General features: G+C 37.5%; 2 protein-coding genes across 7 annotated transcripts in view; one reads left to right on the top strand and one right to left on the bottom strand.

Annotated features, from left to right (window-relative positions):
- Window positions 1-11,068, top strand: part of LOC106071713 (colorectal mutant cancer protein-like) — an 89,886-nt gene extending 78,818 nt beyond the window's left edge. For all 6 annotated transcript variants that reach the window (XM_056011384.1, XM_056011379.1, XM_056011378.1 and 3 more), the window contains exon 17: window positions 370-11,068. In XM_056011384.1, coding sequence (XP_055867359.1) covers window positions 370-909 — 540 coding nt within the window. In that variant the 3' untranslated portion in view covers window positions 910-11,068. The remainder of the gene's footprint in view (window positions 1-369) is intronic.
- Window positions 11,069-11,342: 274 nt separating this feature from the next.
- LOC129922969 (uncharacterized) overlaps window positions 11,343-16,787 on the bottom strand; it is a 43,196-nt gene continuing 37,751 nt past the window's right edge. The window contains exon 6 of the mRNA XM_056011385.1: window positions 11,343-12,176. Within this exon, the coding sequence (XP_055867360.1) occupies window positions 11,848-12,176 (329 nt within the window). The 3' untranslated portion in view covers window positions 11,343-11,847. The remainder of the gene's footprint in view (window positions 12,177-16,787) is intronic.

Raw genomic sequence — 16,787 nt, 5'->3', positions numbered from 1 at the left:
GACCAGCAGCTCTCCTGCCTTGTTACATCACCATACAGAATGTCTTGTGCAAGTCGACCTTGTGACGCGTCTGCTGCTGATAACATGGCCGATGTCCTGGCACCCTGCTCTTCGCAGCACTACCCACTTTGTCCTTGTATTTATGGAAAATATTAATGAATTTTTATCCTTAATTACTTACAAGCAAACAAACAAAATTAAGTAACTTAAAAAAAAGGAGTACTGTATTTAGTATGCAAGTAGCTTGGAACAAAGTAGATATTACATTTTTTCTAACAGTATTTCTTAATAAAATGTGTTACTTTTACATACATATAATTGTCATATGCTGTTTACTAAATTCTCTAAAACTATTAATTTTCTTTATAGGCGGAACTCAAGGCCAGAAGCTACTTACTAGAGAAAGAGAAGAAAGCTTTAGAACTACGACTGAGTGGTAAAGAAACTCAAGAACAAGCCTACAGAGTCCAGATTGATTATCTGAAAGGAGAGTTATCTTATCATGATCCTACATTAACCTGCCCTTCCACCACTGTACCTGATCATCCTTACATCACAGAACTTAAATCACGTAATTCTTGTGAACTGTTACAAGAACTCAATCTGTCACTGGACAGAGAGCGCACTTTGAAGAATAGAATCTCTGAACTAATGTCCACACTGGAGAAAATTTCTAGAAATTCTGAAAGTCGGCATAAACAATCAGCAGAGTTTGTAAATGATTTGAAGAGAGCTAACTCAGCTCTAATTGCTGCATTTGATAAAGCCAAGAAGAAATACCAAGGCAGACTGAAGAAAATGGAAGTCCAGTTGAAGAGTGTATGTGATAAATATGAAAGTGACACTTCAGCCTTGAGACAAAGGTTGAAAGTAGAGACAAGACCACAGCCCAATGAAACCTCACTTTAATCTTGCTACTTTAGTTGTTTATAATCCTTTCAGCTATTTATAGTGTCAACAATGGAAAACTCATCTACACAGCTTTGTCTTTTCAAGTTGAAATTATGCTATATTATTACTTTATAGGTTCCTTTCTTTTATTAAAGCACAAATAAAATTATTAATGAAGCAATGACTATTTTCCTGATTTGTTGAGGTATTGGTATAGAAACCATTAGAAGAAACTGATATAGTGCATTTAAGTATTTAGTATTTGTCTGTATATTTGTAATTCATTAATTGTGTACACATTTATGTCTCAACCTGTGTCTACAGTGCAATATGTTTCTAGCAATCTATTTAGCTCAGAAACATAATTTTTTTCTACATATATACAATAGTTTGTATGTTTTGTGTATTATCTAGTTTATTTTATCACTAGGCATTTAGTCAACTCTGTAGCATATTGGTTAAATTGCAAATATGGTTTCAAAAATGTTTGCTAGACAGGGTATGACTGTAATTACACTTGAATTAGGAATGCTGAAGCCTAATTCATCAAACAAACATTGACACACTAAATTGAATTGACCCTTTCATGTTAAAAATGACAAAATTTGATTCTATGTTGGTACCGGTTTATCTAGATCTCACATGTTGAGCTTGGCTACTTATCATTTGCTATTCAGAGCTTATTTATATATGGGTAGATCCATACATTTGCAGTGGGTAATTTTTTTATGTTAGAAAATACATATATTCTTTTTTACAAAAAGCTTTAATTAAATTTCGCTTAATAATAATAATACTAATATCTAAAAGCATGCCATATTTTTGAAGAATGAGAATACTTGTAAATTAAATTTTCTTTCTTAGCCTTCTTAAGACGATGCGGCCGATCTATTGGCTCAAGGCTATTTGGCGAAAAGTATGAAGCAGATGATCTATTGGCCACGATGTTTCCAACCACAAGATTGGCTAGCCAGTGTTTGTATCAGCCAATCATATTAGTTTTTACTACTTTAATACATTAGTAGACTTAAATGGCGGCTTCCTTTGCTGTTTTTATACAATAATTTGGTTGTATTGACTTTTTGAAGTTAGCTATTGACAGATGAAAATTTTAACATGTCAGCTGGTGATATTGATGATGAAAGCAAACTCACTGACTCTGATTTTATTTCAACTATGATAGTCCTAATAAAAATCAGGGCAGTAATGAGGAAAGCTTTAGAACTAAGTTTACTTTAGTACTAGATCTAAATATGACTATGTCTATTCATGGTAACATGGTTTAGAGGTAAGGGTGAGGAATAGAGAAGACCTATTTGAGCGCCAAGGGATTAGCACCCCATAGACTGTTTTATGCTCTTTTTTACTACCAATTCAGTTCAATGTTTGTCAGGGAGATTAATAAATTTGATGCCAACCTTCTGACCAACACACAGCTCAGAAGATAAAGATCCCTCTGGCAAAAATTGTGTTTGTTTCCATGGTACCTGGGGATGGGGAGGAAAGTAGTAAAATAATGTGATAGAAGTGTCTAAAGGGTTTCCATGTGCCTTGTTTCCCTAAACACAAGTATCAGGGCTTATTCAGGTGTAAAACTTCTTTAAAAACTCTTACTTTTTAAATTCTGTTCTGTTTGGATAAAAACATTTTTAGAAATTTGTGCATAAATTATGCAAATTAGCTTGGATTATTTTAATAAATGTTAATATTTCAGATTGATTTCATAAGTTTGTATTAGTTCATTCTTTTCTCTTCAATAATATATATAGTTTTGTGTATGTAAAGTAATTATTTTATTTGTTAAGAATTTTTTTTGAAAGAGAAGTGCTTAGTCTGGAAATAGTGCTTCGTCTAAAATACTCCATCTTAAGAGGGTTAAAAAAAGATAAAATTATTTAATTTGCATATTTTAGTTAAAAAAAAAATGTATATATCTGAGTGTGTAGGCTAAGGCCCTGGACTGTGGACTCCTCTTAACCAGGACAGAGTTGCTAACTGTAATATAGCTCTTTGTCTAAAAAGACAATGGATGCTCATTATGTGCTCAAATGAATCACTACTTTTGGTTTCTTCTGATTTGACTAAACAAGTCAAATCTAGTGCAGCAAATTTGCCACAGTTCATGCATGTGAATGCACCTGATTTAGGGCTAAGGAGCAACTGTCCAATCTTGCCCAGTTTCCTCCAACATACTTTCATTGATGCTTATAGTCCTCAGATCTCACTAACATCTCTGTAGGTTAGTCTTGGGCTTTCCTTGGGTCTGACTCCCTTCTTCAAGCTCAGCATAAAGGATGTCCTTAGGAATTCTTCCATCTGGCATGCAGGTGACACATTCAATTCTTGTGTGACAAAAGAGCATAGATACTGTTTGTATAGACCAGTTTCAAACTCTCTCCAAATGATGTACATAATGTGCTGCAGGCAGGGCAAATCAAAACTGTTAAATTTATGCTCTTAGTTCATGTATGTAATGCAGGGGTTGAAGGTTAGCATTGTTTGCATCACCAATTTGCTATTTTACCAGACATGCTTAGAGAGTTTTGCAAATCTTCTTCCGATTGGGGCAACATCATAGGATTATATGAGGGTATGAAAAAAGCCACCAGCAGTGTGCACTGCTTAAGTCAAAAGATGGCTTAATCATCAGTTATCATGTGCTGCAAATAGAGTGATGGGTAGAGCATTATGCAGAACTAACCAGCTTTAAAATGACATCTTGTAAACTGCTTTCTCTTACTTCCCAAAAAATCAAAGAAGGGTTAAATAGTAAGAGACATGCTTTGGCAGCTGCATGTCACAAGTTTAGTCTAACAATATTGGTCTAACTAATCCAAAAAGAGGAATATTAGGATTTATTTTTTCATGTCACTTATGCCTTTAAATTAATTCTTTTTTTTTTATTGCAATATCATTGGATGAACAAAATGTGTAGAAACCAGTGCGACTTTGTCCTGATTTATATTTAACATTGTGCCATTCTTTAATGTGTTAATCATGAGATTTATGTTTGCTTCATGCGCATGTTTACTCTGACTGTACCACTTGATGATTGCACCATTGTATCCAAATTTTCATTCCTGATAATGTATCATACAAAGAACAAGTTGGTGGAGTTTGTCCAGAACTCAATCTCAATGCTATGCTTATAGAGTATATCGTTTCTTATTACACAATTCACTGCCTGACTGGATGAAGTTTTGGGTGAATGAGAAAATATGAAAATGTAACATTATTACTTACCATATACTCAGAACAATTACTCTTTTTTTTTATATCAAGAAGTGCTCTATTTTCACAAATGAATTATTGGTTTGTTTATTTATCCTTGTGCATTGTCAAAAAGTCAGCATAAAATGTTGAACAGCACAAAATGATTCTTCCTTTCTTTTTTAAAACTCTTAACACTATTTAGGAGCATAACATAATGTGTAAACATTTCCTTTTTTTCATTGCTTGTGTTTTTTTATACATAATTATAAAAACACAATGAAATGAATGTACCGTGTGTTTTTTTTTGTTTTTGCATTTAGGCAAGGTAAGGTACGGTATACAAGAAGTATATGTGGGACTGCAAATAAAAATAAACTTTTAGGCTTTTATTGATTATTTCAATTTTTCAAGCATACATTTCAGTGATTTTGAATTCACGGGCCACGAGTATGTATGGGGAAGTGTTTATATATGGCCTTTTCTGTCTCGGAAGACAATGGATGCGCTCTGATGAGTCTCTGGCTTTGGTTACGTTAAGATGGGGCAGAATCTGGAGTGACTGATCAAGCTAATGGACCTCATTCACCAATTGTAAACAAACAACATTTAGTCACGTGATTCTATATATCTTCTATACAAATTATGTAATCCATAGTGGCTGTCACGTGATGCGTATTTTTCATTGTTTTATCAATATTATGACGTGGCTAAATGTGTTTATTTACGATTGGTGAATGAGGTCCATTCTGGAGCGGCAGAGTTTGCCACAGTTCGTGCATGTATATTCATCTGTCCTAGGGCCAGCTGACAGGGCAGATTTCTGTTTCTTTCTCTTGGATGACGCAGCTTCGTTTCTCTTGCATTCGGCGAAGGTCGTACCTACACGTACAGTCTGTCTCCATACTGTACGGTCTTGGCCTATCTCCTCCCACATACTTTGGTCGATGACCGTGGCTCTCATGTCTCTTGGGCGGCCTTTGGGTCTGACTCCCTCTGCAAGCTCAGCGTAGAGGATGTCTTTAGGGTTGACATGACCGAGCCAGCGTAGTCTTCTCTGTTGATGCTGTGCATGTTAGCCCGTGTCAAAACTTCCTGGTTGGTGACACGATCCCTCCAGGAGATGCACATTATGCGTCGCAGGCAACGTAGGTGGAAGCTATTTAATCTGTGTTCTTGGCGCATGTAAGTTGCCCAGCTCTCACTGCCATAAAGAAGTGTGGTCAGAACGCAGGCATTGTAGACCAGGATTTTTGTTGCCGTAGTTAATTTGGTATTTTCCCACACACGCTTGAAGAGTTTTGCCATTGCTGCAGAAGCCTTTCCTATTCTTTTTGTCAGCTCAGTGTCTAAATGTAGGTTGCTGGCTATTGTTGTTCCCAAATATGTGAACTCCTGCACCACCTTAAGTGTGTGATTTCCAATATGTATCACTGGTATTTCTGCAACATCTTCATGATCTTGTGCTAGGATTTCAGTCTTGGAGAGGCTTATTGTAAAGCTAAACTCTTGACAAGCTGCCAGAGCATTTACAAGCCTCTGCAATCCTTCTTGTGAATGAGATATGAGTGCGATATCATCGGCGAACAGCAATTGCCTTATCAAGATACGCCGTCTCTTTGTTTTGGCTTTAAGGCGTGCCAGATTAAATAGCTTTCCTTCGGATCTACTGTGGATATAGAGTGAAGTGCGAAGTTTGAAAAGCCCCGAGTTGTATAGAGGCTCGATCAGTTCACTTTTTATTGCTAAAACTTTTTTTATTTGAATGTTTACCAAATTACTACTATATTGCTACTGCGCATGCACCTTTTTTCTTCACTTCCGACACATACTATTTCCTTTTCCTTGTAAAGGCTAAGTTCATGGTGAGGTCAAACTCAGGAGGTGTGGAATTATTATTTTTTACTACCCGGTAGTGAAGGAAATGGGTCATGGGCTTGATGCTATTTTTAAGTCTGATGGCTCTTCAGCTTAAAGAGACTATTTGAAGTTGTGGGGGGTGGTTAATGGTGCAATGGATGGTGTTCTTGCGCTGGAGTAAAAAGAAAATGACTTGATAGTGAAAATTAAATATTAAAACATATTTTAAGATATACTTTCTTTGATCTGTTCGAACCTTCCATCAACCCATTCGAGCTTACTAACTGGGGAAAAATCCGATCGAGGTAAATTACGCTTGGCGATACCTACTCTACACCTCTTTGACCACATATTTGATTTTAACTAAGCCTAGTGATACATTAAATCCGATCTATTTTTATAGAAAAAAGGACGAGGAATTTAAATATACCATAAATTTTTTCATATGTCAGACCGTTACGGTGCTATAAAAATCCAAACTTGAAAACTGCTGCCAGCGGGCTTAATACTTTCGAACTTCGCACTTTACTGCCATCTTCTAGGGCAGCGGTTCTCAACCTTTTAAGCTCGGCGACCCCTTTTAACAATCCCCGACTCTGCCGCGACCCCCCCCCCCCGCACATATACACAGCAATAGAAGAATAAATAAAAACAATCCTTTTTTTTCAATTGTCTTTGGCGATCCCTGGCAAATCGTCAATCGACCCCCAAGGGGGTCGCGACCCACAGGTTGAAAACCCCTGTTCTAGGGATTAAAAAGCGCTGGTGATTACAACTGAAAAGAAGATGCCGAATAGTGTTGGAGCCAGAACACATCCTTGTTTTACTCCGCTCTTGGTGGAGAAAGACCTAGAAGCGGAACTGTCAAATTATACGGTGCCCTGCATATTTTCATGAAAAGCTGACACAAGTTTTCGTAGCTTGTTTGGACAGCCGATTCTCTCGAATACGGCAAACAAGCTGGTTCTGCTGACAAGGTCAAACGCCTTGGTCAAAGTCAATAAAACCTTTAAAGAGGGACTGCCTTTGTTCTCTGCTTTTCTCCTCTAGCTGCCACAGGGAGAAGATATTATCTGTTGTAGATCTACTGGCCCTAAAGACAAGCTGCGATGCTGGGTAAACTCGTTCTGCCAAGATCTGCAGCCGCTTCAGTATTACTTTGGCACAAGCCTTCCCAACTATGTTAAGAAGGGAAATGCCTCTATAACTGTTACAATCGGGGCGGTCGCCCTTATTTTTGTAAATTGTTACTATGTTGGAATTCTTCAATTCCTGGGGGACTAATCCTTGCTCCCAGCACAAACTTAGTTTATGGAGTGGCTTGATTAGGGCATCCTTTTCAGCCTGAATGCTTCTGCAGGAATACCATCTCCTCCGGGTGCTTTCCCTTGTGAAAGCATGTCAATGGCGGTGCTCAGTTCCTTTACTGAGGGTGTTTCGTCTAATTTGCTCAAAATTAAAAGTGGGGGAAGTTAGAAAAAGCAGTTGGCGAAATGGCATTTTCAATCTGATTAAGTTCAACATAGTGCTCTACCCATCGCTCCATTTGCATTGCACGATCACTGATGATTGAACCATCTTTTGGCTTGAGCGGAGCACACTTGCTGGTGTGAGGTCCAAAGGCTTTTTTCATGCCCTCGTATAGTCCTCTGATGTTACCACAGTCGGCACAAGATAGGATGTTTTCACATAGGTCCTGCCAGTATTTGTTAGCGCACTATCTTTGGGCATCGTTTCGAGTATATCTGAGCGCTTGTAAGTTGCTTGGGGTGGGCTCCTTCTTGTATTTTAGCATTGTTACTATCTTGTTTTTAGTGGTAGTTTCCATTTCTGTCAGACTTGCTTCAAACCAGTCTTCATTTTTCTTTGTTTTTTGTTCCCAAAGACCAGCGATGATGTTTGGCACATAGCATCACTTATGAACGTCCAGGTTTTTTTTAAATCAGTCACTGAGAAGTTTTTAAAAGCTTACTCTAATTTCTTTGTAAATTCGATGCGAAGATCAGGATTGTTTGTGTTTGCAGTATTCAGGCGTGCTTTTCTTTTTCCCTGTGATGTGTAGATCTTAGTAGGCAGCAGTCTTGTCTGATCAGTATCACAGTCCGCACTTTGAAAGCTTCGTGTCAGCAGTATGTTTCCAATACCTTTTCCGTGTCAGTATCATATCCAGCTGGTGCCAGTGTCCAGACTTTGGATGCCTCCATGAGATACAATGCTGTGGTTTTGTCCTGAAGTATGTGTTGGTAATGCAGAGCTTATGGTATGTGCAGAATTCAAGAAGTCTTTGTCCGTTCTCATTCATCCTGCCGATTCCAAAAAGCCCAAGGCAGTCTGGTCAGGTACTGTAGTCTGCTCCTACTCTTGCATTGAAGTCACCTAGAATGATCACGTCTTTTTAAGGAATAATCTCAATGCTTCTTTGAGGCCTTTGTAGAACTTGTCTTTGTCCTCCTTAAGTGAACATAGTGTAGGGGCATAGGCATTCATCATACTTATGCTTAGTAGCCTTTCCGAGCCACCAACTTGAGGGACTATTGTGGGAAGTAGACTGTTCTTGACAGCAAAGCATACATGCATTCGCGTATCATCCTGTGCTTTTCCTTTCCAAAAGTAACTGTAATCAGCCTCGCGGAGCCTTCTTTGACCAGTCGGGTTTCTTGGAGAGCTGCAATGTTAATGCGTAGTCTTTTCAGCTCGTTGTTTATGACTGCCGTCTTCCTTGCATCGTCAACCTGCCGTAGGTCATTTGTGAGACCAGGACACATTGTCCTGACGTTCCATGTGGCCAGTCGCATGATAGGATTTTTCTTTTCATTTTTCTTCTTTTGTTGCTTGGTGCAAGTTTCAGCCTACTTGTCGTTTTAAACTAAGCTCCAAGCACCCATTAGAGCAGGTAAGCTGTGGCGGTTCAGCACCTAACTGTCTGGGGGCTGCCCAGGTTGAGGCGGGCGGTAACTGATCAGTTAGGCGCGAAGACCTCTCCCCCCGTCAGAGACAACCCGTGGCGTCCATACATTACGCCAATCAAGTTGGACTTGTAACCCGTAACTGTTGTAGCCCGTGTTGTTTTAGCCGCTTTGCAGCAGCACCAGAGTTTCCTCTCCGGGCGCATTCCTGGACCTTAGATAAAGGGGTTATGAGTAGCCCATGCGTCATGATCCCTCTCTCGACCTTGCTGATGTGATTCAAAAGAACGCATTGCATTACATTTGGCGCCAACTCAGTTGCAGAAACTGCTGGAGGGAATTTCGTAGCTGATACTCCCAACGTCTAAGGGGCTTCACTCCTGATTTTTCCTCGAGAGTGTCTCCCGAAGCCTTATTACCGCAAGACAGCGGGGGTTTGAAGTCAGAGTACCCCTCTGCTAGGCTGACGAGCTCCATCTGCCTGAAGCTCCTGGCTTCTCAGCGCTTATTATCTAAGCTACACGAGCAGGCCAGGTGCTGGTCTTAGTTGTCAGAGGCTATCTGATACGCATGCCTTTAGAAGTATTTTATAGACAATGGGAGCACTCCCATTGACACCCCCTGGCCATGACAACCTTTGAAGCCTAGGGGAAGTGTTTAAAACTAGGCTTAATTAGCATGGTATGAAAGAGATGGGCTCATGTTGGAATCTTTACAGAACTGGTTTGGGACATCTTGAGTGTTCTGTGATTTGTAGGGAACATATTAATGGCTCAAGTTGGTTGGTAAAGCAAGTTTGTAGATCAAAATAATTATATTCTATTAGTTGACCTCATTTTAATTTAAATCATGTCTGCTTCATTTGGGCTTTATCTTTCGGCTATTTCGATGTACATTTTATATTCAATGATCTTGTGCTCCAGTTAAAGTAAAAATAAATAACATAGGCCCTATAATGTTTTATTTCTGATGAAAGTAATAGAATTACTTAGACTGTATTCTGTAATAAAAGTTACACAATGTTATGGATATATTTCTAATGATAATAACAGATCTACTTGTAAACATTCATTTGAGACATTTAGTTCTATGTAGACAATCTTTTGAACACATTTGTTAATGTACTCTGAAATGACTTCTGGGTTGTTAGGTTGAAATTGTTGTTGAGCCATTACAAAATGAAACATAATTAAGTATTTGGACTGTACAGTAAATGTGTATGTGGTCTAACATAATAGAACAAAGCAGTTTTATTTATTGATTGAAGCATTGATGTCAGACCTGCCTGTTATGACAAAGTTTTTTTTTTAATTCACTCAATTTCAATGTTTTTTTTTTAAAAAAAAGGTAAAATAGGATTGAATAAGAAATATATTTTCCAATATTTCGGAAACTCTTTTTTTCACTTTATAATGTTCAAAGTGTCCTGTATTGGACTATGTTAATTGAACTGATGCACCCATGTGACGAGACAATGTCTCTTCGTGAATTGAAATACATCATTGTTAGATTTAGCGTTTGTTTTACTACATTTTGTTGTTTACAGTTTTCATAATGATATTCTTCTTTAACTGTTGTTGATTTGCTTTTCTTGTATCTAGCAATGTATTAGAAATATGCATTGGTTTATTCTATTGTTGTATGTATTCTAAATGTTGTCTTTACATCACTGAACACTTTATGAAAGTACTAGTCCATTTCCTCAGTGCATTTACTTTAGATTTGAACACACAACATTACTGCCATTTGATTGAAACATTAGAGATACATACTGGTTGGTTATGAATGTCTGAACTCCAGGTGAAATTAGTTGGTCACACTGGATTCCAGGTGAAATTAGTTGGTCACACTGGACTCCAGGTGTAATGAGTTTGTCACACTGGACTCTAGGTGAAATGAGTTTGTTACATAGGAGAAATAAGTTGGTCACATTGGACTTCTATTTTGAATGTCATTTATTTTGTTTTGAACAAATCTAAAGCAACTTGAAGTCTACAATTTATGAGTATTTTTTTTACATCCCTTTTGAACTGCTGGTGCTATAAAGTATTTATTAAATTAAAACTTTCCATATGGTTTTTAAATATCTTCTGTTACAATGAACTTTGTCTCATAGCCATCAAGCTGTATTTCCATGTAAGCTTTAGTTGACAAACATTTGCTCTCTGTGATGTCATAATAAACTACACATTCTTTGGTGATGTTCTTTTTTTTTTACCCTTATTCAAATACCATATAGTAACACCATTCAAATACTAACATAGTTCAAATACCATATACTAACATCATTCAAATACTAACATAGTTCAAATACCATATACTAACATCATTCAAATACTAACATAGTTCAAATACCATATACTAACATCATTCAAATACTAACATAGTTCAAATACCATATACTAACATCATTCAAATACTAACATAGTTCAAATACCATATAGTAACACCATTTGAATACTAACATAGTTCGAATACCATTTAGTAACAACATTTTAATGCCAACGACATAGTTGAAATACCATTTAGTAACATACACTGCTAATATTTTTTCTTTTTAATCAGGGTGTCATTGTTATCTTTTATTTGCTGGTAAGTTTAAAAAAAAAAAGATACTTTAATGCTTTCCAAATTTATGGGATTAGGGTCACTTTGAAACAAAGTTTAGATACAGTTTGTCTCACCCACACACAAGCTATGCTTCAGCTAGCATATTTATTGCTTAGAAAGAAGATTTCATACCAGTTCTAAATATTTAGCTGACATGAGTATTTAGAAAAGGGAGTCAAGCCTTAATATGTTTATTTACAATGACAGTACTGCGTATGTGTATAGTTTAGCATGCGTATTATTATAAACAATTTCGGTCATTTACATGTGGTCAACTAAACATCATTTTGAGTATTTTGACCACTTGTATAATATACAATGCCTTTTTTTAAAGTAAATTTTATACAGCAACTAATCTTGAAACTCTAAACTATTGACTAATTTTGTCTTCATCGGACAAAATGTCATAACCTTCATTAACAACAGCCCCGCCTGCCTTTGGTCTTACAGTTTTCATTTCTGCGCCAATGTTCTGCAGGCTTTTGATAATACTTATGGTACTGTGTCTGTGAAGATTGTTGAATGTCGGAGGTAACTGGTTCCCATCTAATGTCAGACTTGGTTCCCATTCCTCGCCAGGCTGTAAGACTAACAAAATAGAACCAGCACATGCTAAAAGTATTTCATCTGATGTCACTTCTGTTCCATCTTCTTCTAACACTATTTTGTCAGGATGAGGTAATTTCAGACGTTCAGAAGCTGAAAGTTCGTGGACAAACAGAATACATCTTAATAGCAATCAAAAGTAGTTATGTAGGTTCAAATATGACGAATTGGATGGATCAGATCGGATCATCATTGAAAAAAAAAATACCAGTATCATCAGTATGGGATCGAACCCACTACAATTCGCTTCCAGTTTGGACACAATTTTTCCTCCTACCTATGAAGAGACTAATAGTAGGAGTTGAAAAATAATACGCCATTGCCTTCATGGTCGAAGACTACGGTACAGTGGGCTACACTGATTAAATGTTAAACACGACTTGCTGAAAGAGCAGTGGGCTACATTAGTTAAATGTTCTACCCATCTTGCTGAAAAGAAACAAGTCTAATTTCTAGTGTTTGTACATTTGCTGCTTCTATTCGCAATTGTTATCTGCATATTTAACAACATTTAGTTTTAGTTTGTTTTTTAATTTAAGAGCTCTCAAGAAGGTCGCGGTGTGAGAAACAAAGAGAAGCCCTCACAGAAGACAGGTGCAGAGGATGAAAAGAAAACTTAAACCCCAGTGGACAACGGCGTCAAATGTGACAAAATAATGCATCATGGGCGTAGCCGGGGATGTGTTCAAACCCCCCCCCCCCCAAAAAAAAATAAAAGGAATTTTATGACCGTTTTTTTTTCTTTATTTTATTGTAGGTGAGATTATAGTGTTGTCGTCACTTGCGCCAGCGTAGCCTTAAAAGGAATGGGGGGGGGGTATAAAACAAAAAATTAAGCAAAAGACAGTCACCAAATTCCGTTAGCGTAACCATGAAGAGTTTTGAATTTGAAATCCCCTCCAGTGGGTTTTGAGGTTGAAAAAAAACCCTCTTCAGTATAAAACTAAAGGAAATTACAATCAACAAATTATATAAGCGAAGCCAAAAGTGGGGTAGTTTAAAACCCCTCTAGATAGCTTTAAATTGTTGAAAAATGAGAGGCTAAAACCCCCTTCTTTAATATTAAACTAAAGCAGTTAACCACAGTCACCTAATTATTAAACCGTAGCTAAGAAAAAAACAACCTCCAGATGGTTTTGAGTCCTTCCCCCCCCCCACACACACACATAGATGGGTTTGACGATAAAACTCCCCTTTTCAATTAAAACAAAAGCGAGCTAGTCCCCAAATTTCAGGAAGTAGCCAAGAGGTGTCTTTAGATTAAACTCTCCCTTCTTCCTACAAAAGGAAAAGCAAAGCGATAGTTACTCAATTTTCATGAGCGCGGCCATAAAGATTTTGTTGTTACCCCTCTTTTTTTTTCCAATAAAAACTAAAGCGAAACTCTAGGTACCAATTGTAAAATGTTTTACATATTTCGGATGTTCCTTCAGAGTTGAAGATAGTTTACTTCCTAGTCCAAACCTCCCGTAGGACGATGGGGGATGGGAGCGGGCAGGGTTTGAACCCGGGACCGCATCGATAAATCCGAACGACAGTCCAGCGCGCAAACCGCACGACCAGGCAGCCAATCTCAATCACTAGACTCCATTAATAAATTCAGTGAATAGCAGAATTGGTTTATGACCTATACTTTTTAAATAGAAGGGTAGCAGGACAATGCACTGTAGAAACCTCAGAATATGCTTTTTTTTTGGTTTTAAATACCGGAAATAATGTTTGGCGCAGGGGCTCACGGATTTTCCCCAGACCCCTTAGTCGGCTATGGTGGAATGTCTATCTTTCCACTAACTCTAGTAAGAACCTATTTTTTTTTTTTATTCTTTACTGCAGAAACGCATTCTCCTGACATCTATAGCTCATTCTTTGTCCTATTAAAAAATGACCTTTTGAATAATGTTTTACTTGAATATTCTAATATGAATTTACAGGCCCTTACTAGGCCTACATTGCAAATACAACCGATTTGTTCTTGAAAAGACCCAACATATTTAAATTAAGACTTTGAGGATCGACGCCTAAAAAAAATTCGAAAAATAATATTTTAAAAATTAACTTGTAATTGTTTAATTTTGTTCAATAGGCATATTTGTTTTGTCACAGAACTATAATTCAAAGCTCTAAAAAAATAATTCGGAAGTGGGAGGAAAAATGAAGTGAACCAATTAGATTCTACTCTAAATTTTTTTGCATTAGTAGGATTCAAGTTTATTTTGTGAGTTATAGTCCCAAAAATGATTACATTTGGCACTAAAGAATAGGGGTGTGGCGACTTGATAAAAGAATTTAATTTATAAGTATATATAAATTACTAGCCTGGCATTATCCGCGGCCTGCCGGTCTAAGTTTGTGTTTACTAATGTAGTTGATTGGATTTAGATGTATGTTAATTTTAGCTAATGATCCTTTCACGTTATTTCTCTTTCGCTACGAAAATAAAATTAGGTTTGCGAAAATGGGTTTACCCGAAGTCGATACATTCATATCTATTAAAAACGAAAAGAGCGATAGCTTTGTTAAATGAATGGGATTATAAAGTGAACAATTAAACGAAATAATTTTTAGTACGCGATTCATGAATGAATATAGATCTAGGCCTATCTCAACTCGGCTTCGCAGCTTTTGTAAGCGAATGTAGTCTATTAAAAATAATGCTTTAGAAAACCAAATTTGAATGTTTATTTTATCAAAATATGAAATGAATGGACTATAATTAGTATGTTCATGTGTTAAAGTATAAAACTATCTGTGCGAAGAGAAGTTTTATCATCTTAGAGTTTTAGATCTAGGGATGGGATTATAAAGTAAACAATTAAACGAATTAATTTTTAGTAAGCGATTCAGTACGGTATTGTCTAATGAAAGAATGTTTGTCAGGAAATCTGCAGTCACAGATATAACGAACTAATTAATTCAAAAAATACTTTTGAACACAAAATTGAAGGTTAATTTTATTATATAATAAAATCAATGGATCTTCTTTTGTATTTTCATGTGTCAAAGTAAAAAACTATCTTTCTAATTCAAAGTAGGACCCCACACACACACACTGAAAGGGTTTAGGATGGAAGGGCAGTAGATGTATTTACCCCCCCCCCCCCCCCCAAATCAGCTAACAGGGGAACGACCTAATATAAAGAAAGTTTATGATGGGGGGGGGGGGGGAGGGGGGATTGATGCCATCGTCACCTCCCCATCCCACCAAATCGGCCAACATACTAGAGGGGGGGCTAAATAATCTAAAAACTTTTGAAATATAAATAATTAGTATAAATCATGGGCGTAGCCAGGATTTTTTTTCGGGGGGGGGGGTTTGGGGGGGGTGATTTTTTCTCCCCCCCCCCCCGCGAATTGTTTTTTTATATGTATTTATGTGTGTGTGTGTGTGTAAATAATCTTTATTGCATTCTGACCCTTCATTCTTTCGGAAGACGTTTATTGTGCCCTAGAATAGGTTCTTCCATGAGTTAGTGGAAAAATTGTAGATTCCCCGCCAATACTAGCAAGGGGGTCTGGGGGAGCGCTAGGAGCTCCCCAAAGCGCGGGGCGAAGCCCCGCCGCCAAGCACTATTTCTGATATTGAAAGCCAACAAAATGCATATTCTGAGGTATCTACAGTGCATTTTTCTGTGTTAAAAAGTTTTATTTCAAAAACCTAATGTGCTATTCTTACTGACTTAGACCCTCCCGCGCCGTTTGGCGCATTTGCCGTCAAGCTGTTTTCATAAAATTGTAAATTCTCTGCCATTACTAGCAATGGGGTCTGGGGAGCGCTAGCGCGGGGCGAAGCCCCGCCGCCAAGCACTATTTCTGGTATTGAAAGCCAACAAAATGCATATTCTGAGGTATCTACACTGCATTTTCCTGCTATTAAAAAGTTTTATTTCAAAAACCTAATGTGCTATTCTTACTGACTTAGACCCTACCGCGCCGTTCGGAGCATTTGACGTCAAGCTGTTTCCATAAAAATCTGTCACTGGTAAAGTCTGAAGCCTCTTCCCACCTGCCATGAGGACCTCAATGAATGAGTGGGGTCAAGTTGTACTAGGATATCATTGCAATTCTTCTTATGCGTAACTCATTTTGTTGGAGAACATGTCCAGCAAACCTCATGCGTCGCTCTCTCACAATCTTACTAAGGGGTCGACTCCCAGTTCGGCATAGGATTTCCTTGATTTAAACCCGATCTCTATAACTGACTACTAAAATCTGTCTTAGCCATCTTTGTTGAGCCACATTTAGTGTTTTTCAATTTCGGCAGATGACTATTCACTACAGTTTATTAAGGGAGCCCTGCCACTGGTAAAATGTGTAACCAGTCTTGAATACGCTCTTCGAATTAAATGACTGTAGTTTGCTTTAGATTTTATATCGAAAAGAGAAGTTTTGTCGTCAAAATCATCTGTTGGGGGTTTTCCACCTCAAAATGCTCTGTAGGGGGATCTTAAACTCAAAACCATCTGGAGGGGTTTTAAACTTTAAACAAACGCCCTCTGTAGAAGAGGGGTTTAAACTCAAAACCCCTTTTGGCAACGCTCATAGCATTTTGAGTGCGTAATTTGCTTTTTTTCTTACACTGAAGATGTATTTTTTAGCCTCAAACCCCCTGGCGGGGGGTTTAAACTCAAAACCCCTTTGGCTACGTTCATAGATTTTAGTGTGAGTAATTTGCTTTTATTTATATTGAAGAGGTACTTTTTAGCT

This window comes from Biomphalaria glabrata, chromosome 14 (genome assembly GCF_947242115.1).
Source record: "Biomphalaria glabrata chromosome 14, xgBioGlab47.1, whole genome shotgun sequence".
Lineage (NCBI taxonomy): Eukaryota > Metazoa > Mollusca > Gastropoda > Planorbidae > Biomphalaria > Biomphalaria glabrata.
The sequence above is the reverse complement of the archived record's forward strand: the minus strand, read 5'-3'. Positions and strand labels throughout refer to the sequence as shown.